Source organism: Denticeps clupeoides, chromosome 7 (genome assembly GCF_900700375.1).
Source record: "Denticeps clupeoides chromosome 7, fDenClu1.1, whole genome shotgun sequence".
In the NCBI taxonomy this organism is placed as follows: domain Eukaryota; kingdom Metazoa; phylum Chordata; class Actinopteri; order Clupeiformes; family Denticipitidae; genus Denticeps; species Denticeps clupeoides.
Window position 1 is genome coordinate 16426135 of NC_041713.1, and position 24749 is coordinate 16450883.

Consider the following 24749-nt stretch of genomic DNA (forward strand, 5'->3'; position numbering starts at 1 on the left):
TCCCAAGAATGGCTAATTATGTACTTACATTTAATTCATTTAAAAATGAACTGGAAAATGAATTTCACAGAAAGACGGACTTCCAAATAGTTAAAAAAATATTCTATTAATCTCTTCAGCTATGTACTATCTAAATATATTATTGTTCAGACACTATAGACTTGTTTTTAAAAATAATGATTTTGTTCTATCTATGCATATTTTATGCTAAACAGCTAATAATGTTAAATTTATGCACAGGGTGGTAGTAGCCTAGCGGGTAACACACTCGCCTATGAACCAGAAGACCCGGGTTCAAATCCCACTTACTACCATTGTGTCCCTCAGCAAGACACTTAACCCTAAGTTGCTCCAGGGGGGGACTGTCCCTGTAACTACTGGTTGTAAGTCGCTCTGGATAAGGGCGTCTGATAAATGCTGTAAAGATATTTTTACTGCCTAAGACGTCGTACAAATCCATTAATCTCGCGACGGGTGTGCTCAGGTGGTGTCACCCCAAATATTCGAGGCGGCCCTGGTTCGGTTCGATGCAGAAGATCCATTCGCCAAAGTTCCCCGCTGGTGCCAAGCTGTCCAGAAAGCCTTCAGATGGCTCCTGGCGCTCCTTCCACGGAGGAAGCGTGTGCCAACGTGCGCCTGAAAGGTGGCGCTGTCACGCTGTCACCACCTCCGCGCTCCCCGAAACCGATTCTGCGCTTTTCTTTTCTTTTTTTTTTTTTTAATTCAATTCATTAGACCCTTGCGTGCAGGATCAGCAAAGCGCACCACCGCTCGGCAGAAGAATTATTCTCCGTTTTATCTTCCGACGTAGAGAGAGAGAGAGAGAGAGAGAGGGGGAGAGGGAGAGAGACACCAGCACAGAGAGAGAGAGAGAGAGAGAGAGGGAGGGAGGGGGGCAATTAAAAAATAAATAAATAAAAAAACGACGCCACCGACTCGCCACCAAACCGAATGGACGCGCGACGCGCGACGGAACCCGGGCCGCTGATGTCGCGACGCGGGCGGGTCGCCGCTCCCGGTCCCCAGCTCCAGAGCCAGGCAGCCGAGCGGGAATGTTCCCCGCGGCGTCCGCGTCAGCTGTAAGCGCCGAGGAGAGCACGCAATGCCGCGCGTCGCCCGTCCCCTGGCCCTCCTCTAGACGGACGAGGCGTCGTGCCACATCGTCGCCCGTCAGCGGTGTCGCTGCGCGGCGTCTTCGGCGGGACGATGAGCGCGTCCGCGCTGGTGGTGGCCATGTCCCCCGTGCTGCTCAGCCCCAGCTTCGCCTTCAGCTCGCACTTCGACTCAGGTGAGGAACAGCGCGGCTCCTTCCCCTGTCGCACTGTGTGACATTTCATTACAAATCTACGTGCGCATTTTTCACGCGTCCAACGCGGCGATGGCTGCGGGACGAGCAGAGGGTTGAGGAGCGTCTCGGAAATGTTTCTCCATGTGATCCCTTCTGCTCTGGGTCTTTATGCTTATTCTATGTCTGTGTGTATGTATAAACAGAGGTTTTTTTTTTTTATCGTGGTCACCCCTGGGAGTGTAGGAAATTTGGTGTGTGTGTGTGTGTGTGTGTTCGGGATGTGCTTGCTGCCCTGCAGCCGGAGGGTCTGCAGTGCAGCACTGGGGCCGATGTGCCAGGGTTTGGAGCCTGTGGTGCTGTAACACGCCGGGACCCCGGAGGGGAACGGGACGGGTTCGGGTATAAACAGGACCCGAGCGGGTCCCTGTTGAGGATGGTGTATGTGCCCGGCATACAAATGATGTTGGAGGCTCTCACTCAGGCGTGGAAAGAAAGGAGTCTCTCTCTCTCTCTCTCTCTCTCTCTCTTTCTGCCCCCTCTTTTTAAAACCGCCGCCCCACCGAACCGGTGCTGCGTGTTGAGGACCCAGGCCGGTGGGGCAGGGAAACTATGCGGCCTGCCTTTATACAAAACCCGCCACTGAAATCCACCGCCGGTCACGCCTGCGGAATTACGGCCGTCCTCGGCTGCCTGATTAAATCTCCCGCAGGCATCCAGCTCCTCGGGGGGACAGGGGCCCCCCCCCTGGAATTGCGGGAGGCAGGGCCGGGGTCCGCCGTTTCGGATTCCTCGCACATTCGTCGGAGTGCGACCCTGTTGGCGGCAATCTGTCACCCCGGCCGGTCGAGTAATAACACTGGCAATCAATGTTGCCTAGGCGATGGATGGGAGGGCTGTAAGAATCAGTCTCACGCCGAGCTCCTCCCACCTCCAGCCCGCTTGGAGAGCGAATGGAGGCTCATTCGTCACCGTGGTCTCACGGAGCACAGATTTACATACAGCTAAATCATAATGAATCAGTTTTATTTAGTGTCACGCATCATATGGCTTCAACTTTTTCGGCTCAAGTGATGAATGTCGCACAGTTAAGTGGGACGACCAAGCGGCCAAAATGATTGTACGCCAGATTGTTTTTTTCCACTTCATGCTCACGATTGTGAATCCAGTATTACACCGACACAGAGTTAGATCAATTAGCGGTTTTCATCAGATTTTTATACCGATCGATTTTTGTGTTGCTGAAGTTTCAGTGAAAGTCTCTGCCTTCGCTGCAGTGTTGCTTGAGAGCATTTGTGGCGCTTTGACTGAAGCCGAGGAAACCAGGGTATCCACGGCAACATGCAGCATCCAGTCTAATGCGAAATGCTGGGAGGCAGGCTGAATGAATGTTGTGCTGGAGGAGGTAAATACTGAGGAGGGGAACTTGCAGTAAATTTGCAGTGCCTGACATAAGGATGCATATCTTAATTTGAGACGTAATACAAAGGGAATTAATTTTTTAATAGTTGTTTTAAAACAGGGGGGGGGGGGAGTCTGGTCGTTTAGACCAGAATGAGTTGGCCAGTTGTGATTTTGGGTGATTCGGGGAGCCAGGTACCTGTGCAGATTGTGTGCTGAGGTGATGGAGCTCATCGGGATGGCCTGGCCACGCTCCAGACTGCAGGCTGATCCAGTTCTGCTGTGCCCGGATCAGACATGTGCTGCTCCCTAAACTGTAAGCCCAAATATGTCATCTGAACTAAATAATACACATGTCTATACATCATTAAAAAATATACATAATTCAATAACTTCATGGAATAAATGATCATTATACTTAGTTCCTGGTAGTGATAATGCGTATGTGAAGGACTGAGGAGGCGCAAGCGCTTGACAATGACAAAAATAAAACCCGGTAGCATGTGAACTAACCGTCATGCAACATCAATGCAGGAACAACCCGTGAGTCCTGCAGGGAGAACTTTAAAGGGTTCTGATCACTCGAGCCCAATGTACAGTGCTGTGATCTTTCAGGACACAATAACCAGGCAAACAGGTACCAGCTGGAAAAGCCCAGTGGCACCCGGGCATCACACCTATTAGAAAAGACACACACAATACTCAGTGTTGTATGTGTGTTGGGCAGCAGTGGCTTAGCGGGTAGGGAAGTGTACCCACAATTGGAATGTTTCCGGCTCGAATCTCGAACCACCAAGGTGCCTCTGAGGTGCCACCGTCCCCACACACTGCTCCCCGGGCGCCTGTCATGGCTGCCCACTGCTCACCAAGGGTGACGGACACATTTCGTTGTGTCACCTTGTGCTGTGTTTGCTGTGTATCACAATGACTTTCACACATGCACACAAACGTTCTCTTCCTCCATCTCTCTCTTGTTCTCTCTGTTGTGATGAGGGTTGATCCTTTTTTTTTCTATGTTAAAATAATAATAGAATATTGTTCACAAGTATAATCAGATTTTATCCAAATAAAATGAAATGCACGAATATCCACATGCACAGAAAATCTGGTTTGTTTTGAAAGCAAAAGACCTGATTTGCTTGATGAATTTGAAGCAGGATGAACCTTAAAAATCCCAAGTGATTTGAAAATCAGATTGCACCTCTTTCTGTAGGCTGCTCCGAAACACACTTTACTTCCTTAGACTCAGTAATTGAATGCTATTGATTTATTCAGGTATTCATATCTGCAGTTGGGCTCCGCCAGGGTCCTCAGCAGTGGATCAATGCTAACTGTGATGTCAGTGAGGCCAAAGCAGATTGATGGACCTTATAATACTGAATTAAATATGACAGAATACACGCACCCTCACATAACAAACAACCACTTACGCTTTCGACACACACACACCCACAAAAAAACCCCTAAAAATTCACATATATTCTAAAAGTCTGTTTTTGGAGCCTTGTCCAAATGGCACTCCGTCTCCAGTAGCATTTCATCCTCATATGCGGTGACGAGCTGCGAAATGTCCCCACAATTTCAAGAGATTCATTCTAATTAAGTCACACTAAGATACATTTAAAAGCACACACTAATCCCACAGAATACATTCACATTTTTATTTCGATGGTTTCAATTTTTTCACAAATAATAAAAAACTTGGCCAGACACACAGAATCGCAGCTATGCACAAGCTGAAAGGGCTGTATTTCCCTGGGTCTGTATTACAATTGGGGCGTATTTCTTTTTTTTTTTTTGCAGAAATAATTAGATACAAAAAGGAGCACTAACTACCTACCGAGCACATTTTTGTTAATACTGTAATTAATGAAGAATTGAGTCGTGGGGGGAGGGGCTACCTTATCATCAGCACCATGGACAGCAGACGGGGTTGCGACGTCACACAACTTGCCTACGCTGGCACGTCAGCACCACGGTCTGGTCTAAAGCTAAAAGGTGGGGCCGGGATGGTTTGAGGGCATGTGTGGCGGAGCTGAGCCGCCAAACTTCGCAGCTGGAAACAATTCCGATCTTAAATCCAGGGGGGCGGTGCCGAGGACTGGAGGACAGGTGCTGGTGCCGCTCATTCCATTCCCCCACGGGCCTGCGGCCTGAAGGAGAGGAGCAGATGGGTCTCGTAATTCCCTCATACTCCGGCCGCCATGCCGTGGCATTACGTAAGCCCACTTCCGGGCCTGCTGGAACTGGAATGGAGTGGATTCGTCTCGGAAGAGGGAGCAGGAGCGAAAGAGGGAGTGTGAGACGGGAGAGGGGTCCAGACACGGTAAACGGCGGGTTTGTTGACGCCGGAGATGTGTCACGCCCGGTGCGGCAGCCCAGCTTCTGCTGTCTTTTCGGCATCGCAGAGGCAGATGAGCTCATGCAGTATTTAACACGCCGCCTTGGCTGGGATCATTTCTGCCCAATCACAGGTTCCCCTCTCTCTAACTCACCCAGGAGCTTGAGCCATGTCGCAGAACACAGGCAACAGAGGCGGGAGCAGATGTGCTAGGACAGAATTTTAAAAGAATTATGGCCTGCAGCATCCATGAACAATGCTGACTGGTACTCATTATCAACATTTTTCCTTTAGAAAATGTTAACATATTTGACAATTTTAACAGCCATATTAACAAAAGCACATTAAAATATTTAGCTGATTCATTTACATGATTAACAGCTTTCATTACTTAGTTTTTTTTTTTTTACATAACAGCTTGGCGAACTGAGACATCAGATATCAGGAACAAATGTCTGCAGTTAGTATTTAGTATCCTTGGTGGTATCCTATGTGAGAAAATCTATCAAATACACAACAATGTGCTTTACCATTCCGATGTTGCATCGGAATCTGGCGACTGGGGCAGAATTTGTATCACATCCAAAAAATGTTCTTTGCAGTGGAGTCTTTTTTCCTCCCAAACATTGTTGCATGAATTTGTTCTCGGAATGCTCCAGTGAAAGGGGCATGGAGAGCAAGCAGCACTAGTACAATATTTATCAGTTTATCAGTTAATGCTTGTTTATTTCCATATTAAAATGCAGATATTAATTGATCTTCATTCTATGAATTTTCATATGATTGATTCCTGAACAATGAATGTATTTTGACACTTGGGGCCAATACTGTAAATCATAGGGGTGTTAGAAAATATTGATACAGCAACATATCGTGATATTTTATGTGGTGATACTGTATTGATACAGGGATATGTTGGTTTGGCTGAATTATTAATATAATATGATCCACACAGATCATACAAAATGTTTTTACATTTTCAGTGAACTGTAGAATATCGCAATATGTTCAGTATCACAGAATATCAGAATATACCAGAAAGGGAGGGAATAGATGGATGGTGTAGGATGTGTGAAAGATGTATTTAAAAGGATTTAAAAAACCTAAGTGCATGTTAGAATTTAGAAAGAGGCTGTGTATGTGATATCTGTGTGTGTGTTGCTGTTCCTGATCTCCTATCTGTAGCACATGTTGTTCCCAGGGAAGCGCTGGGTATGTAAATGCAAGCCGAGCACCTCTCCATCCTGACTGTGGGGCTGAACGCGTTCTCAGGCCGCTCCGTAATTCCGGGTGAACAGCCCTCTGTGGGGGTCCTGATATAAACACAGTGCTTTAAAGGCAGGAAAATGGGCTGCCAGCATGAAATCCGGCGCAATCACAGGAAGCAGGAAATCCTGTTTTATTTTGGTCCTCTGTTGGTGTAGTTTATCCTGTTGTTTTTTGAGTGTTTATTCTCTCAGCGTGACTTCGAGGTAAAGACCGTAACATTAGCAGAAGAATGGTAGTAATTGTAGGAGCACACCTGTGCCGAAAAAAGCCTCTTCCTCAAAAGTCAAGTCATGTCAGTGTCTATGGCTGTCCGGTTACCATGGAACTCTCTCTCTCTCCCTGTGTACACCCCCCCCCCCCCCCCCCCCCCCCCCACACACACACACACACACACACACTCACTTCTGTTTCCATCCTGCCCCCACATCTGCTGTTGTTCTCTCCCACCATTGTCTCTCCTCACCTTCACCGTCTTTCACTTGGTCCACCAGATCCCCCTTCGGGCCGCCTCTCTTCGGCGTGTCAGAAGCCGCCGCGCTCCCTTTCGCTGCCGTTTTCCCCGCTCGCCCTCTCGGCGTGTATGTGTTTGACAGACGGCTGCTGTCAGTGCTGCGTCTTCTCCAGGGGAGCAGGCGGGATGAGCTGTGGAGTTTTTCCACTGAGGCAGCACATCGCTCAGCAGCCATTTAATGACGAGCCTTGAGGCCTCACACTACCAGACAGGCCAGCGGACTGCGCTCGGCACAGCCACACACTCGTCTCCTCGTCGTTTTCTCTTAACTTGGGTGGATTGTCGTGATGACCTTGGTGTACGTGGCACAAAAACGATCAAATGTATTTTACCATACTAACCAATGTTGGTTTTTATCTGCTAATACTGCCTGTTTGAGAATGTGTCGACTGAAGCCTGAAGAAACCGGAGCTAAGAACATGCACACACTTGGTTCTACCATAATGGCCGTCAGCTTTGAACGGTAACTTCCGCTGCGTTCACCTTTCTGCTCTTTTCTCATTTTACTCAGACTATGAACAAGTGTGACATGTATATAGTACTTGTCCTGTTAAGGTTAGTTCAATACAAAGTTATGACAAAAGCCATACAAGCAGTTAAAAAACTTGCCATGTGATGCTCGGGTTTAACAAACTAGTCTCACTTGTTAAAACCAATAGCATTAACAAAATAAAATGCACAATAAAATTGCGTGAACTCTATAAGCAATCAGACTAAACTATTGCACAAAATGTATAATGGGCGTCAAAATTGCGCAACATTTCAATAAAATAATGTTTATGCAATACAAATATATGCAACTAAAATGTCGAAGATGTTTTGATGCACAGGACAACAATGTCCCCTGTCTAAAAGCTACGTGAGAAATTGAAAAAGGAAAAATTTAAGCTATATAAAAATTAACTATTTACAATTCCAAGAGTCAATGGAATAAATGAACCATATCTACATTCTTGTGTTTCATGCCATTGCTTAAGTGAGGCACAGTGGCACCTTCCTCTTTCTGCAGTGTATGGCTGTTCTTCGGTGCACAGGAGAAGCTCTTCATCATATGAAGATTCAACAGGACAAACTGCTGTCCTGCACCAGAATATCCAGCACCTCCTCAGTCGTAAAAACTCGCCTTTTTGCCGTGCGGTCATAGTTCTTTCAGAATCTACAGAAACGTCTGTCGCGTGTTCTGGACTGTTGTGCGTTTTACCTGTAATTCTGTGGTGTGGTTTCTGCATTACTGATTGGATCCTGACAGTTGAACTTTATTTGTTGCACAGTGCACATTGTGGACATCAAAGCAATTCAAGAAACTCCAGATATTGGGGCAGTGGCGGCCTAGCGGTTAAGGAGCGGCGTCACAATTAGAAGGTTGCACCGTTGCGCTGTGCTGCAGTGTATCACAATGACAATCACTTCACTTTCACTTGACTATTTCACTATTGGTATTGGAACTCAGAAAACCGGACTGGTGCATCCCTAACTAAAACCATGTGATCATGTACAGAAACCAACTCAAACCAATTTTACTGATTATTTCATGTAAATTTCTTCGCGGGTTTACCTGATTACCCCATTGTGGTAACTTGATGTTTGAGTATATATGTATTCTGTTGCCACCCTGTAATAGCTGTATCTTGTCGTGTTATGTGTGTCGTTGTTTCCTGGTTGTCCAGTAAATCCCTTATCCTGTCATGCGAAGGCGTCTTTTTCTCTGCCACGTATCGCACCCTGACATTATCATGAACAGGACTTGCTCACCAGGTTTGCCACTTGGCCCTAAAGTGGAGTGGCAGATGAAATGGCCGATATTGGTCTTATACTGTATATGACAATACCTGTTTTCTATTTCTGCTTCAGCTGCAGATGCTTCTGTGGTTTTTATTGTTTCATTAGATATACGTTTATAACATTCAAGATAATATTCTCCAGTATTCTTCAGTAATAAGGCCCACACCATCTGTCGTGTTGTCTGTAATTCACAATATAGTTATAAGCATATATATATAAGCATCTTAAAAACCTGAAATGTCCCCATGGATCTCAGACCTCCTGAAGATGACAACAAAATGGCAACACTTTTTATCGTTTTTTACTCTCCATAAAATCTTATTATACATTGCTATATATGTTTTATTATTAACAATGAATATTTATTTATTGCAAATAAGATGATGGTGAATTGAGGCCCCCTTGTGGTTGGAGGCCACAGTCAATTCTGTGAGGACTGTTGGAAATGGCTGTTGTGAGGACATTTGAACGTCCAGTGCTGAGACATGTTCATGTTTTATTAGTCCAGATGTGGAGACCATTGCATACGGTGCTCAGTTTGACTACGATGTTCATTTCTAGGTGCAAGTGTTTCTGCTCGTGAGCAGTTGCGGTAAATGACCCGTGTATTTGATCGAGGAGTGACTTTTGTTTTTGATGGCGGTCAGCGCTATGCGTGAAGGCCAGGCCGCTCAGCCAGCTCCCGCTCGGGCAAAATGCCAGCTGCCTCTCCATGGCAGGCCTGCTGCTGTTCCCCTCTGACAGCACCCAGGCACGTTTTAGCTCAGAAAGGTCAGGGTGGCCCCGGCGTGGTAACCCGAGCGCCTGAACGTTTTCCCGTCCCTGCACCGCTGTTGCGCGTACATTCTTCTGGTGCCTGTGTGGTCAGCGCCAGGATCAGTGTCAGCCTGGTCCTGCAGTTCTTGGACCTTCTCCCCCTGCCGGCCCAGCCTGCTGTGCAGACGTCGCCGGTCCGCTGCTGCTCGGAATGTGCAGCCGCCCCTCCACTTCCACTCTCTCTCGCGGGGATTTGATTGCAGCAGTGTTTAGGCTGGTGCAGCGCCTGTTCTGCGGCACTGTCAGCACCAGGTCTTCTGAACTTAAGGGAGGAGATCTGCGATTGGTCCAGAGAGGTTTATGTGGAGAACCGTTGTGCTGCCTCCTTTGTGTCCGAGAGCGTAGCACTCAGCTGCATGTCTGTGTTCTGTATGCCAGAATCGGGGACGAGGAGAGCACCAGTGGGCACCAGTGGGTGGGCTTGAAATGAAAGAGAACACAGGTGGTCTCTCCTCTCCACTTCTATCCGAGCGTGTCACCTTTTCACTGTCCACTGGTGTGTGAAGAACCGCAGCGAGAAGGAACCCACAGAGAAATACAACAGTGAGGCATCTTTACACTCTGTGTGTGTGTATGTGTGTGTGTGTGTGCACGCATTCCCACCAGCCCGTCTTCTAAAGCCCTCTTTGTGTCTCCACATCTCTGAGTGGACCCTGACAGTGTATCTTTTGTGTACATGGAGTAGGAAAGTTCAGGTTATTCGCATGTGATGTAATGAATGGAGTGAATATCTGACACTGTTCTCCTAACTCCGCTGTAATGCGCGCCGTACGGATCCTTAACAGTGCACTATTCTTACCCAGGGAGGGGCATTAAAATACTTACCTCACATGTGATCCTCAGTTCAGGACCTCCTCTGTCCATTCATCACAATGCTGATTCTGATAAACTGAATCAATAAACAGGATTTTTTTTTTAGGTCAATTACAGTCTCTTGGTTTTGCGTCAATTCCTGCAAAACCAGCATGTATTTTTGTGAAACCAAAAATTTTCAAACCTATTTCACAACACCTGCTGGTGGCAAAACAACACCGCTGTCACTGCCGAACCATTTTGACCAGGCGTTTGTTTGAGCTGTTTAAAAATTTGTCACATCATGGGCATCTTATGCGCCTGTCCACTCCCAGCTGGGTGGGCCTGCCTGAAAGTGTTGTGCAGTATCTGCACATCAGCTCCATCTGTAGGACCGGGGAGCTTGACCAAACCCTGCTGGGCTGGTGCTTTTGACCCTAATAATGTTGTCCAAAAAAAATCGATTCTCAGATACGTATCAATACTAAAATTTCTTCCAGCACTGGTATAAATATTCTGGAAATCAACCAAATGAACAGGAAAAAAACAAAAGATGTGGACAAGCCCATTTCAAGAAGTGCTTCAAAGTTGTCGCTATTCGCCACACCGAATTATACGCAGTTTTTTTTTTGTTTGTTTGACTCGGACATTTCTTTCATTTGTTTGTTTAATTATTTATTTGATTGTTTTTTTTTCTATTTATCAATTGATTTATTGCGCATTTCGTTACGTGGTGTGTGGAAACTGACATATCGCTGCATACACGCTGACTATTCTCCCTGTGTCCAGTCAGCCCAGTACTCGTACAGGTGGTGGGCATGCTTGGACTATTTATGGAGGACGGAGTCTCTCCTGGGTGCAGATGGGATTTATAGAGACGGAGAAACCGCTGTCGCATTGGGAACACTGCACAAAGCACCGACGGTCAGCCAGGCCACAGCTAAAAATACCAAAGCACTGTGGAAGCGTACCTGCATTGAGGACCCGTGCTATGTTACGCTTTAGGACGCTTATTGGACAAATTCTGCATAGGATTCTGGGATTAGCTGTGGTGATCGGGGATGCAGTGGGAAAATCCCACACCAAATGTTTATAGCGGAGTAATAGTGTGTGTGTCTGTGTGTGCGGTTAAGATATGTGTGTGTATATGTAAGACAATAGGATTTTTGTGCGCTTTTATGCTGATTCTGACTCACTCTGCCCTGATGCGGTGCAACCGGATGTCTCATCCCCTCCCCCGCTTCCACAGATCTCCCTCCCTCCCTCCCTCCCTCCCTCCGTCTTTAAGCACATGCCTCTTCCTGCTCCTCCGCAACTCTTCCTCCTGCTACTCCACCCCCCTCTGCTTGACAGGCGCTCCTTCCTCGCTCTGTTTCTGGAATGTCACCCATTTCCCTAACGGCTGCTCCGTAATGACATTATCCCTGAGTGGCTCTATTCATACCTTCACCGCGGAGCAGGAGAGAGGGAGAGAAAAGCTGTAGGGGGACCAGCTGTTAAAGCATCAGCAGAAATCTGGCAACATGTTGTGAATAAAAAGGGGGGTGGGGGCAGATTTACTGCACCGTGGAAGGCGAGCAGATATGATGGGTCAGCCATCCCGTCTGTTGCCATGGTAACATGAGAGATAATAAAAGATTGTGGCTTTAGTCCAATGCACTACACATCCGTGACCTGCCATGGTGGAAGTCCCTCCCAGTTATGACACACACACCCACAATCCATAATCTATAACCATAGATATTTTGCATTTACATTGTGGGTTTGAATATTTCAGGAAAAACTGCTCGACAATTTAAGTATTCCACTTTAAGTACTCATAGCAATTAAACACCCGTCATGTAGGTTTAGTCGTTTCGTGAGATTACCTGGGAATTTTCAGATGATCTGGGGACAAAATCAACTGTCAGGTATTTGGTAACACTGAGCGCCTTTCCCACATCCCACTCAGTCCCACTCCGCACACTCCGGGCCCGAGCCGGGATTTATAAAAAGTGGTACAGCACTGCTTATTTAGCACTGTTTTTATATGTAACACACCGAATTACTGAGCGGTGAGTGTTATCTAACTGCTGAACTCGGTCCCGCGTCATGTACTACATGTCCAGCGGACGTCCTACTGCATGGGGAAACCATCAGCCAAAACAAAACAGTTTTTCCCAAATTCTGACAAAAGTATTCGTAAAAACTCTGTTTGTGCTTTTCTGAACACCATATTTGGATTTGCCTCCACGTCTAACACACACACCACAAGTGTTTTGTCTGGCCTGGCTATTACTTGTGTTTTCCTGTTGTTCTGTGCCTCTTTACCACATTTGGTGTAAACAGAGTTAATCTTGGACAGCTACACCCCCCATCCCACGTGAGCTGTTACGTCGTGTTCCCCGCTGTGTGTGTCAGAGCTGCTGTGTGTTGGTACTTTATCAGGATTCTCCAACCACACACAAATCTACACAAATCCCCAAATATGACATATTGTATGTTTGTTTGTGTGTGTGTGTGTGTGTGTGTGTGTGTGTGTGTCAGTGTTGTTTGCTGTCTGTAAATCACATTCAATCTAACCGTCCCGATGAATGACACATGACCCTGAAACCAGTGTGGCAGCGTTCAGAAAGTGTCCACCGTAGCCACGGTCACCGTCACCTGCCTAATGTGACCTACGTCACCTCTGTCATCACTGGTTAACACGGTGCTAATCAAAGCCTGCTGTCACTCGGTGCAGGGGCTCCTCATTAAGCACCGTGTAGCGGCTCTTCAGTTTTAATAAACCCGTCTGAATAAGTGACAACCGTTAGCGGATAATGAATATCACACACACACACACACACACACACACACACACCCTGCGGTGTGTATACCACCGCAGGGTACACACACACACACTCACTCACACACTCACACCTATGGTATGAAGTGGTTGCGTGTGTGTGTGTGTATACCCTGCGGTGGACTGATTAGGATCCAGACACCATGGATAGATGAGTGAGTGAGCGAGTGAGTGAGCGAGCGAGAGATATATATACATTTAATATTGCTCATTGCATACAGGCCATGGCCGCAAAAACTCAAGTCCTCCACGTATGGCGTTACACGCCCCCGCATTCAGTAAACAGATGACACGAGCCGGACTGAAATGAGGGTACCGCGTCGTTTTGGAGTCATTATTCTTTGTGTCCTGCAGGCGGCGCCCCCTTGAGTGAGCTGTCGTGGCCGTCCTCGTTGGCTGTGGTGGCCGTCTCGTTCTCGGGACTCTTCACCTTTGTCTTCCTCATGCTGGCCTGCCTGTGCTGTAAGAAGGGTGACATCAACTTCAAGGTGAGTGTTTTTGTCTTCTTCTATGATGGGGTGGATGTCAGAACCCACGTGTATCTGCTCCACCATCAGAAATCAGGTATTACAATCGATTGTCATCATATTTCACATTCTGTGTTCCTCACGAAGGGTTAGCTGGATAAAGTGAGTCACACTGACAGATAATTAGAACATCCTGTTCTGTGGGAGTCTGTGACGAGCAGACGTGAATCGCAGGTTATCAGCGCAACATGGCAGCACTAAAAAAGATCATAAGACCACCATGGCACGTACAGGGACATACAGACCGAAAGAAGGTGTGAGATCTTGGAGTGGAGCACACACACTCCAGCATAACAGCATCGTCTTTTGGGGGGATTTAGCGCTCAGTTGTAGCAGTGAGGAGCAGATAATGGACGGGCGCGTGGTTGCGAATGGGGCTGAAGGCGTGGATTACAGCGGGCGGGGGATGGAAGTCGGAGCACTTGGGTTCATGCTAAGACACTCAATGCTTTCAACTCTGGCAGCAGGTGCCTGATGCATATGGTATCGGCTGTACCCAGCATGCATTCTGTCTCATTGGCAATATTCCATTGAGACTGAGGACGATCCGGGTGTGTCTCGCTGACGGCTGAGAGGGGAACTGGTGGGAATGTTGGTAGCACAGCACCCCAGAAAGCCATTAGAACATTGTTATATCTACATCATTACATGTAGATACCAACATTAAAGAAAAGTTGTGATGTTTTCTGTTTTGCATTCGAAATGTTTTGCAGTGGCTTGAATGTAAATATGTTCTACTATTAAACCATTCTACTGCAGCCTGCAATCCATATCATCAGTAACTTTTCATGTAGGATTTTAGTTCGGTTTTAATTTGCTGTTCTTTCTTCCCCCATACTTTTACCATAAAGTATGTACTGTAAAATAAAATGTGACCAAAGAGATTGAAATTGCACTAGATTTAGTGACAAAGTTGGAAACAATGATGAAGCTATGTCATCTAGAAAGTGCAGAATCCATACGCCATATCAACGCTAATTGGAAATGAGAATTAGAGACAGAGGATAATAGAGCTGGGTGGTCCAGAGCTTTTTGGTGACTGCTGTCTAGATGGCCGTGCCTGCGATGTCACAGTGCCACTGATAATTACGTTCCTTAGCTGCACTGAGGGACAGAGATGATATTTCTGGTTCAGTCTTTACTGAGAATAGCGTTCTATTGTGTGTGTGTGTGTGTGTGTGTGTGTGTGTGTGTGTGTGTGCAGACAGTACATTAATTAAATGCCCTTACCAAGTGGAAGTGCAGAGAGAATAACGAATGTGAACGTGTGGGAGAGTGTCATGGCGGCAGGAGAGGGAAGAATACTGATTCCTTCTCTAGTTCTTCTGCCACTTTTACACCAATCCTGACTGAAACATTTTGTGGAGTGTAGGGGTGGATATGATTTTTTTTTTGCATTTCTGCCCATGAAATTACTCTGAAAGCCCCCACAAAAAAACATGGGATGAAACCATTGAACCAATGGTGGCAGGAACCCTACATTTTTACTTTAGGTCTATAGGACGTGTGTTTGCATCATGTATCATGCCAACGCAGAATTCCTTTTTAATGGTGAAAAGTGAAGTGATACACTGCAGCACAGCACACGGTGACACAACAAAATGCGTCCTCTGCTTTTAACCATCACCCTTGGTGAGCAGTTGGCAGCCATGACAGGCGCCCGGGGTGGGGATGGTGCTTTGGTCAGTGGCACCTTGGCAGATCTGGATTCAAACCGACAACCTTCTGATTACAGGGCCGCTTCCTTAACTGCTAGGCCCCCACTGCCCCCTACGAGCAATTCAGTTGCAGTCTCAAAAGTAGATAAATTTGGTCCCCAGGCCTACTGAGGGGACCTTGTGTAGTGTTTGGTGGCTCAGCATCAGCAGAGACAGCCTTGTGTGGTTGTTCTGTGTAAGGCACGATGCTGTGAGCAGAGGGAGGGCTGAGGCGACATCTGTGCTCTGAAAGTGAAAGAAAGTGAAGTGATTGTCATTGTGGTGGAGCTGTGGGGTGGCTGGGGGTGGCCGCGGCCACCTCACGCTTAATCCTGGCCACCTCAAGCACCGCATCACAGCCATCAATGTGTTTTTTGGGGTTTTTTTTTCCACGGTTTGACAAAAGGCTTGACTCGGGGTGGGGTCTTCGTGTTGTTCCCCAAAATCTGTTTATTATTCTAGTCCAAAAATCACCACCTAACTGGCGAGATGGTCAGGTGTACAAAGATACATTTGAGATCTTGTCAAGACTGACGTTTTGACATGTGACTTGCGTCAGTCTGACTTACGGATCACTCACCATTTCGAAAAGGAAAAATGAGTCAGTGGGGGAAGGGAAGTGATTGTCATCAATCACAGCGGGCACAGCACACGGTGACACAAAATGTGTCCTCTGCATTTAACCCATCACGCAAAGTCCCAAAACAACGTCTGCTGCAGTGTGTTAATTGGACTCTGGGATACTGCCCTGGCTCAGATTCTGTTTCTCAGGTGGAGGATGGCTGGGTTCCATTATTCACACTTAGCGCTTTATCTGCACTTAATCACATTTCTGTAAAAACCACAGAGAGCTGCTATAAGTGCTGTGAGGCACAATGCAACACCTGTACCTGTGAGTACGAGGCTTCGGCCGCCCATCAGTTCCATCAGAGAAATTCATACTAATACAGCACACATCACTGTGGGGCACACACACCCATCAGCCATAACAGTAGGACAGGTTAAGTTAATGGGATAGGGTGGGACATATTTTACACCTGGTGAACATCTTGATGTGTTGGAAGCTAAAAAAGCTAATTGTGATCTTCAAAACTGGAGAGCTCAGTCTGCAGTGGACACAATCTGCCAGAATCTGCCATCCAAAGAAGGAAGAAACACTGGAGAAATTTGTCCTTCCTGGCTTGGTAAGAAACATATTGGGGAAATTGTGAGAAATATAGTTTAGACAACGAGCAATGAATTGAAACACAATAATTTGCTTAAGATTTTTTTTTTATTTTACCTTGGTCAATGGAGTGGACATCAGACTCTGTCATCTAAATAGACAAATAGCCTATATGCAGACACACACAGTACTGGGTGTGTGTGTTTGTGTGTAATGGCTACAAGTTGTCATTCGTCCATATTTTAATCAAACGTGACAAAGAGGCACAAATCATCTGACTTCGCCTTGTTTGACTACCTGAGGACGTCACTGACAGACTGCATGAATACGGATCCGAACCAACATGCATAGAGAACCTGTAGCGATGAATGCTGCATCTGGACACTCATCTGTAGATCACTGTACTGTTTTCCATTTTCAGGCCAATTATATTTTCAGTCAACCTCTGTTATTCATATGTTTTTGAACCCTTCAGAGGAGATCAAGATCCTATACAGCAATGTCGGTGTTGCATCATCCATTATGAGTTATGAAACATCCGCATACAGGAAATATAATGAATTTATGTTCCTTTTCAGAAAACTCATGGAATTAATTATAAAAGCATTAAGGTGCATTGAGTGTGTTAGACATGCATTACACGTGCTTTAAGTACCTACTGTAACCTAGTCCTCTTTAGGCTCTGCGGTGATATTAAAAGAAACAATTTCTCTCCCACGGTTGTGAATGATTACAGTCAGGAAATTGAGGTCATCTGCAGGAAATGCCTGTTGCTAGAGAAAATGGCCCAGTGCAAACAACTTATAAAAGGTAATTTCAGATGAGACATCACCGTGCAGTGAACGGGTTTGATTTATGAGAGTTTAATAATGAGTTTACCCCCCCCTCCCTTGAGTGGAATATTGAGCAATATTTTCTGTAGTACAATGTCAGGCTTCACCAGATAGGCATTTATGAATAAGAACGTAAACGCTGGAGATAAAGTCTTGTTTTTCCATTATAGCTACTACTATTTTTTAGGGTGGTGACTGTCTGGTGAAAAGTATATTTTTTCTTTGTTATATTTGAATATACCAATAAATACTCTCATTGACCATAACTGCTGAATCGCAGTGAGGGTCACACACCCACTCACACACACCTTAGTCACCAATACACCTAGTCAGCCTACCTTCGGGTGGTGTGAGGAAACCGGATAACCGAGAGAAAACCTGCATGCAAATTCCACACACACACACACACACACACACACACACACACACACAGCTTGAACTCTCAACTTTGGAGGCGTGAGGACACGGCATTAACTGTCACATCACCGTGCAGCCCCATCAATAATTCATTCATATATTGTTCAACTTCATTATATAAAAAAGTTCAACGTCACAACTCATATCCTAACAAAGGATATGCATGATATGTAGGTGGTGATGGGCAGTAGAACCTGCTGCTTCCATACATGATGCAGAATGTCACTAACCATTTCACTGTCCATTTTTAAAATGAATTAATCCTAAACATAATTAACATTTCATAGTTGTGTCATTAAAACAACGTATGCCAATAACACTGGATTGAGAACAGTCCTATTTTAAGGGCCAGTGGTGGAAGCGGCCCCATAATCCAAAGGTTGCCGGTTTGAATCCCGATCCACTGAGGTGCCACTGAGCAAAGCACCATCCCCACACACTGCTCCCCGAGCACCTGTCATGGCTGCCCACTGCTCACCAAGCAGAGGACACATTTTGTTGTGTCACCGTGTGCTGTTCTGCAGTGTTTTACAATGGCAATCACTTCACTTTCACTATTTGGGCCCAATATTTAATGCATATTCATTGCTCTATGTGATACAAACATCCCTATGTGATTTTAAGGGCATTTTGACTCCACATTACGAATTACGGCTTCTGTGTTTTTGGTTTGTTCAAATGTACCATGTATCTTGGTACATTTAAATGAATATTTGTATGTGTGGTCTGCCCATGTCCTTCAGGAGTTCGAGAACACGGAGGGAGATGAATACCAGGCTGACATCTCCACCTTGGCATCCCCAACCTCTCAGAATGGGCCGGAGGTCTACATCCTTCCCCTTACCGAGGTGTCCCTTCCTGTGTCCAAACAGCCAGGTAGATCAAGTAAGAATGAAAATATAATGAACAATAGAATTTGTTTATTCTTTTCTCACTGACCACTTTTATTTCCATAAATTATTCCATATAACAGTTTTCGGTTCTCTGAACTCATACCCTGGCTTTTATGATCTAGGTTAAAGAGCACGAAAGGTCACTTATCTAGGAAGAGTTCCTAATCTGAAAGGAGCTTCAGCAGCACAGTCAACAAAAGGGCAGGCCTTCTATTAAAGCTCTTGTATCATAATGTGTTGCATTTAGAATGGAGCTCAGGGTCAGGATCACTCAGGGTCTAATTAAAAAGCTGAAATGGCTCGTGAGAATTAGCTTTGCTTACCAGTAGATTTTCACTGGGAACAGTTCATAGCATTTTAATTTAACATCAGCCACAATACTACAGAATCCTGTGTTCGGAGTGGCTTTGCAACTCCATTGCAACTCCCGACTTATCAGATCATAGGGAAGCTCCTCCCCCTCAGAGGTGAAGATCAATAGGTGAATTTATTGATGTGAAAATAGAAAACTGCATGAAAGATCTGGTAATGATTTATATTTATGGCATTTATCAGATTCCCTCATCCAGAGCGACTTACAGTGAGTAGTTACAGGGACAGTCCCCCTGGAGACACTCGGGGATTTCCTGCAGCACTTTATAGTTCAGGTGCGTGTCCAGAAAAAAATAAATCCTTCTCCACAGCAGCATCGACTGGTTAAATATGCTACTGCACCATTCTGTTGCAGCCTGTTTTAAAACCAACTCCAGCCTGATTGCTACTGGGTATCAGCTAGAACACAAAATAAAAAAAAAAAACTCATACTCATAATGGTTTTTAGAATAAGATCACAGAATAAGAATAAGAATAATATCACAGATCCAGATCACAGTCATGAAAGTACAGTGGAACTTATTTACATTTATGGCATTTGGTATACGCCCTCATCCAGAGCTTTGAAGCCTTGATCAGAGGCATTCACTGGGACACAGACTAAAACAGGGAAGCGATTAAGAACGCCAGCAGACAATGCGTTTTTCATGTGTTGACAAAAGACTTTTTTTATACGTATGTATTTTACGAGTAGAGAAGACAGCGTGGCCTTGTGCTGCCATAAAAAAGAGCGTCAGAAGTGAGAAAAAAAACGAATTTCAGCACCTTTCTTCTCGGTCATATACCCTGAATGAAGAAGTTTCTGGCAAGGGAGGGAATTCTTCACTGGTCCACCTTGATCCACTGCACTCGTGTGTCAGTTCTGTTTTTTTTTCATCAGTATTGTGTGCCAGTATTATGTCAGAATTACTACATCTGTGAGAGACAGACGACCTCCTTACCTTTTAATCCCTACTATGTGGACGGAATGCGGCTGCAGCAGTGCGGTGTGTGTGAGGCGAGGTGTGTGTTTGGAGCCTCTAGCTGTCTGCGGGGGAACGGACGAGCCTCGCTTCTCCTTGGACTTGGAGCGTGACTCACCCACTGCTCCCCACTATGTTCGTTCGCAAAGGGGAGGAAGGGGACTTAATAATAATGGGGGAAAATAATAATAAATGGAGGTGAGAGAAAAGAGGCGGGGCCTGTGTGGACGAGAGAGCACGTCACACTGCAGCCAATCGTGTCCCTCTCTCTGCTTTCCTTAGTTACTGATCTGCAATTGGTCCAGGTGTTGCAGGGCGACCGCGCGAATGGTGAGACTTTAGTCAGACCGACCCCCCTCCTCTCAATTGTCTGAAGCTAGACTATAGAACAGGGATGATTCACTTTTTTCTTTCATTACCCATAAAGCAGTGGGGCATTAATATTGTGAAATGAAAGCAACCCATCATGGTCACAGTCCAAGAGCGAAAGACAGAAATCAGATCCGGCTCAAGCAATATTGGCACTTCTGACGCATTTAAACATGACCTCACCCCACATTAGAAGGTTTAAGGATGCTGACCGGATGTAAACCCGCTCTGGTCGTCTGATGAAGGGACGTTTTTCCCCCTCTGACCGCGTCCATCTGCATGGGAGTGGAGGACCTCTCTCGATTTCGGTCCAGCATGGCGCCGCTCGGTAGCCGTCTCTTTAATGTGATGCCAGGCACTGGCTTCGGCTGTGCTGGGAATGCCAGGAGTGGGCTGGGAATGCCAGGCTCACAGATTCCACTGGCATAAAAAAAGGCTTTTTTGTGTCTTCAGACATGGATGGGGCGAGGAGGGGGATTGTCTTGAGTCGGCTGTTGTTGTTGTTATCACTGTTCCAATCCGAATCCCAGAAGAGCGGAGAATGGGCCTTGTGTCCGAGCTTGTAGCCCGGTACCAGGCAGCGCCGCCTCTGGGGACAAAGGCCACGATTTAGATGGCGCTGGGAGCGTGAGCGTGCGCCCGGAATGACTGGCCTCTGGAACAGTGGGCCGGAGGAGGGCTTCTGATTGACATGGTATGGGGTGCCGAGGGACGGGCTGTGTGGGGGTGGCTGTAGACCTGGGTGCAGGGCGGGGATGTGAGGATGGCTCTGTTTGTATGACAGAGGCCATTCTGAGGCTCACAGTGGTCTGTTTGTTTACTGCCCCCCCCCCCCCTCCTTTCCCCACCTCCTCCAGTCTTGAGGCGCGCTGGCGTGCCGGTGACAGGACAGGACGGAGAAGAGAAAGGGTATTCTGTGGTTGGCTATGTCACTTGCAGCGTGTCTGTGTAGAGGACCAGAAGCCGTTAGCAATCGGAGGGCTGCGGAGCCGACATCTGGAGCCGAGCTAAGGGACGATTCTCAGAGACGGTGGGTGAAGGTCCTGGGACAGGGACTCGACCCACAGCGTGAAGATGTGTCGAATTAAGGACGAGAGGACCAGAGACGGCTGCTTTCTCAGCTGCCTGGGGGCTTGGAGGGTTAAACCCCAGGCGGACGAACACGCAAACATACACACATACACCATCCGCACCGAGACATGGGAACTGAGGCATGGGCTGAGAGAGCGGTGGCCCTGGGACCCTGTCTCCTGGACAGAGCTCAGAATGGACATCCGCTCCTTGTCGGTGTCCTTACCATCAACGTCCTCCTCCTCCATTTCATCCTTAGGCTAAATCATGAGGATTAGTCAAGGTATTTGGGTTCCGTCTGTCTTCTGTCGAATTAAATACAAAATGTTTTTTTTGCATTTCTGCTTCAAGGATTATATTTTTTTGCTTTTGATATGTCCTTAAATCCTGAGACTCTTCTTTTTCACCTGTAACTTACAATATTATCTTATCTTAAACTCTCTTATCCGGTCTCTCTCTAGTTAAACTCCTGAAATCGGCAGACCTTGGACGACACAACTTGTTGTATTTGAAGGAGATTGGCCATGGCTGGTTTGGCAAGGTGAGCGACAAAATAACATTTAATATACCATAATTCATATTTTTTTATGGTTTAAACTTGCCACAATGTTCACTTTTGTAAATAACCTAATTATTATATGTAATGTATAATATAAAATGTAATTATTATATGTCAATAGTATAAAGTGGGCACATTCAAGTCAACCAAAAAAGATGATCATTGTAAACTTGCACTAGAAGGAGAAGAATGCTAGAGCGAGTTGGCAATTGTTTTTTTGGAAAATGTGATAATTACACAGAATTACACAGCAATATCTGTCTAATGTGACTAATCTGTCATTCATAAATTAATAGATTCATTAATGAATACATTTCATGATATTCACAAGGTCCTTCAAGAGGCATTTTTGAAAGATGTCTCTGGACACTAAAATATTTAAATATTACACAAATCAGTCAACCATGTAGAAAAATGATAAAAGATTGTATGAAAACTGAGAACCCAGAATACAGAAACATTATTATGCCAGTTGAAAATTCCAGAGCGCAGCTGTTTGTGCAGCACAACAAACTAATATCCTCTAATATTCACAAATCTTTAAAATCCTCATAACTGCACTTTCATCAAGTTTCTCACATAGAAATACATTTTAATTTGGTTCTGGGGCCAATTTCTGAAACGCAGCGCAAGCTTTTATTATACCCGGAATGAGAAACCTTTCTAGCTGTCAAGCTAATGCTATGACTATTAACTGAAGGTGCTTGTTTTTGTCATTCTGATACAGACAGCACAGCACATGGTGCACACAAAAAAATGTGCCCACTGTATTTCACCCACCACCTTTAGTGAGCAGTGGGCGGCTGTGAAAGGCACCTTGTGTGTTCAGGAATTGAACCCTCAACCCTTCGGTTACGAGTCCCTTTTCTTAGCCGCCAGTCCACCACTACCCCTGAAATACTCTTTGTCACCTTGTGATTGTCACCTACGCTCTTAGTTTGGCACCAGGACTGTGATAACAGTGCTGGTATTGTGACAGCTAGTTGAGTTGTTATGTAAGGTATGACACAAAATATGGATTTTTTTTATTCATTCTAGTTATTCAATCTCTATGTTTTGAGGCATATAGTTAATTCACTCAGTTGCCCTTCCATTTATTGCAGTCTAGAATGACGGTATTCACAGAGCACAAGGGCTTGAAGGCCTGACTGATCAATTTCAGTCCAGCAGCTCAGTCTAGTGGTGCTACATTATATGACACTGATTTGAATACCAATAAGCCTTCGGCTCTTGAGTGGAGTGTTCAGGATTCTGAAAAGCAAATCGAGAGATTAAGATGATGTTCACTTTATTCCCTCTCGTTCCATGTACTCTGTACGAATCTTTGATGTATGCCGTTTGACAGGTTCTGCTGGGGGAGGTGAACGTTGGTCTCAGCAACACCCAGGTGGTGGTGAAGGAGCTGAAGGCCAGTGCCAGCGTGCAGGACCAGATGCAGTTCTTGGAAGAGGTCCAGCCTTATCGGTGATTCTCCAATTATTCCTTTCGCTCTTCCTTTTAGACCTCAGACTGCGGACTGACTGGTTCTGGTTGTGTGTTACAGGGCGCTTCAGCACCCTTCTCTGCTGCAGTGTCTGGCTCAGTGCACCGAAGTCACTCCCTATCTGCTAGTCATGGAGTTCTGCCCTCTGGTGAGTAGGACACCCGACTCAGCCCACTGTTGAGTTGTCAGGCATTGTGTACACTCGGGGCGGTAGTAGCCTAGTTGGTAAGACACTGGCCTATGAACCAGAAGACCATTGCGTCACAGGTTCAAACCCCTACTACTACCTACTTGTGTCCCTGAACCTTGACTGTATTTAAAAAAACATTACATTATATTCACTCAGCAAAGCAACTTTAACAAATATGATATTTTAGCTGTGCAACGTGCGGTTGAATCTCAGAAGTAAGTTTTGAACTTATGGTCATCTGTGTAAAAGAAAACCCCCTTTCAGTCAAGTGTGCTTTGTTTAAATGTGCTGGTTTGAATGCATGGTGTCCCTCTTGTACAGGGGGATCTGAAGGGCTACCTGCACAGCTGTCAAGCATCTGAGACTGTAACCCCGGACCCTTTGACCCTGCAGCGAATGGCGTGTGAGATAGCTTCTGGCCTCATGCACCTCCACAAGCATAACTACATTCACAGGTAGGCAATAGAGAATTGGGATTTTTTTTTCTTTGATGTCATTAATCCATTCCAGAGACAGTACTGGATTGGGGATTGTGGGTAAAGTGCCACTAGAAAGATGCTATTGGTCTTTCCCCGGCAACAATATCCTGGTGCTGCCTGAGTGCATGTCGCAGACTCCAGCATCAGTGATTTTGTTGCCGGTGGGGAACCTTTCTCTCCCTGGATCCATCAGCAGCAGCCAATCCTGTGGTTTCCACGTGCAGGAGTTGCAAAGAGGTACATAAGTGTCTTGAAAAAATGGAGAAGAAAATTGCATTCAGGGTTTTTTTTAGATTGGCTTTGACTAGCTGGGGAGCCACAGGCTATAGGACTGTTTTTGTATTATGCTGCATTATTGCATTGTAGTTTTATGTGCCATTAAATGCTTTATGCCTAAACTTTACAGAGCAGAGGAGCCAGGATGTCAACATATTGACAAGAGCATGTGTAAATGCAGAAATACATATTTGAGTTATGACTATGGGAACCTCCCAATTAAAAGAGCATCCTCCACTTGGATTTGAAAATAATTACACACAAACATGAAAGGGTGGCTAACCTCTCCAATATACAGATAACTAACAGCCTGTCCTTTCTTGGATGTACAGTTGTTTATGGCTGCCTTTAGGTTTAGTCTAGTCTTTGAGTCAAGCGGTCACTTTAGTTACTATTAGTCTTAATCACGTTCGTATTCGTGCACTTCTTGCA

General features: G+C 45.8%; 1 protein-coding gene and 1 long non-coding RNA gene across 5 annotated transcripts in view; one reads left to right on the forward strand and one right to left on the reverse strand.

Moving 5' to 3' along the window:
- Positions 1-894: 894 nt before the first annotated feature.
- The window catches only part of aatka (apoptosis-associated tyrosine kinase a), a 32298-nt gene continuing 8443 nt past the window's right edge, over positions 895-24749 (forward strand). For 2 of the 4 annotated variants that reach the window (XM_028987487.1, XM_028987489.1), the window contains exons 1-7: positions 895-1288; positions 13379-13512; positions 18407-18548; positions 21792-21871; positions 23235-23353; positions 23433-23520; positions 23884-24017. In XM_028987487.1, the coding sequence (XP_028843320.1) occupies positions 1207-1288; positions 13379-13512; positions 18407-18548; positions 21792-21871; positions 23235-23353; positions 23433-23520; positions 23884-24017 (779 nt within the window). In that variant the 5' untranslated portion in view covers positions 895-1206. Of the gene's footprint in view, positions 1289-13378; positions 13513-18406; positions 18549-18602; positions 21614-21791; positions 21872-23234; positions 23354-23432; positions 23521-23883; positions 24018-24749 lie in introns of those variants that run through there. The other 2 variants (XM_028987488.1, XM_028987490.1) reach the window with 2 other exon arrangements.
- On the reverse strand, positions 13206-20659 carry LOC114794738 (uncharacterized). Its single transcript, XR_003750374.1, has 2 exons — positions 20472-20659; positions 13206-13484 (listed from the first exon to the last, which is right to left on the reverse strand). It is a non-coding gene; the product is annotated as an uncharacterized LOC114794738 (long non-coding RNA).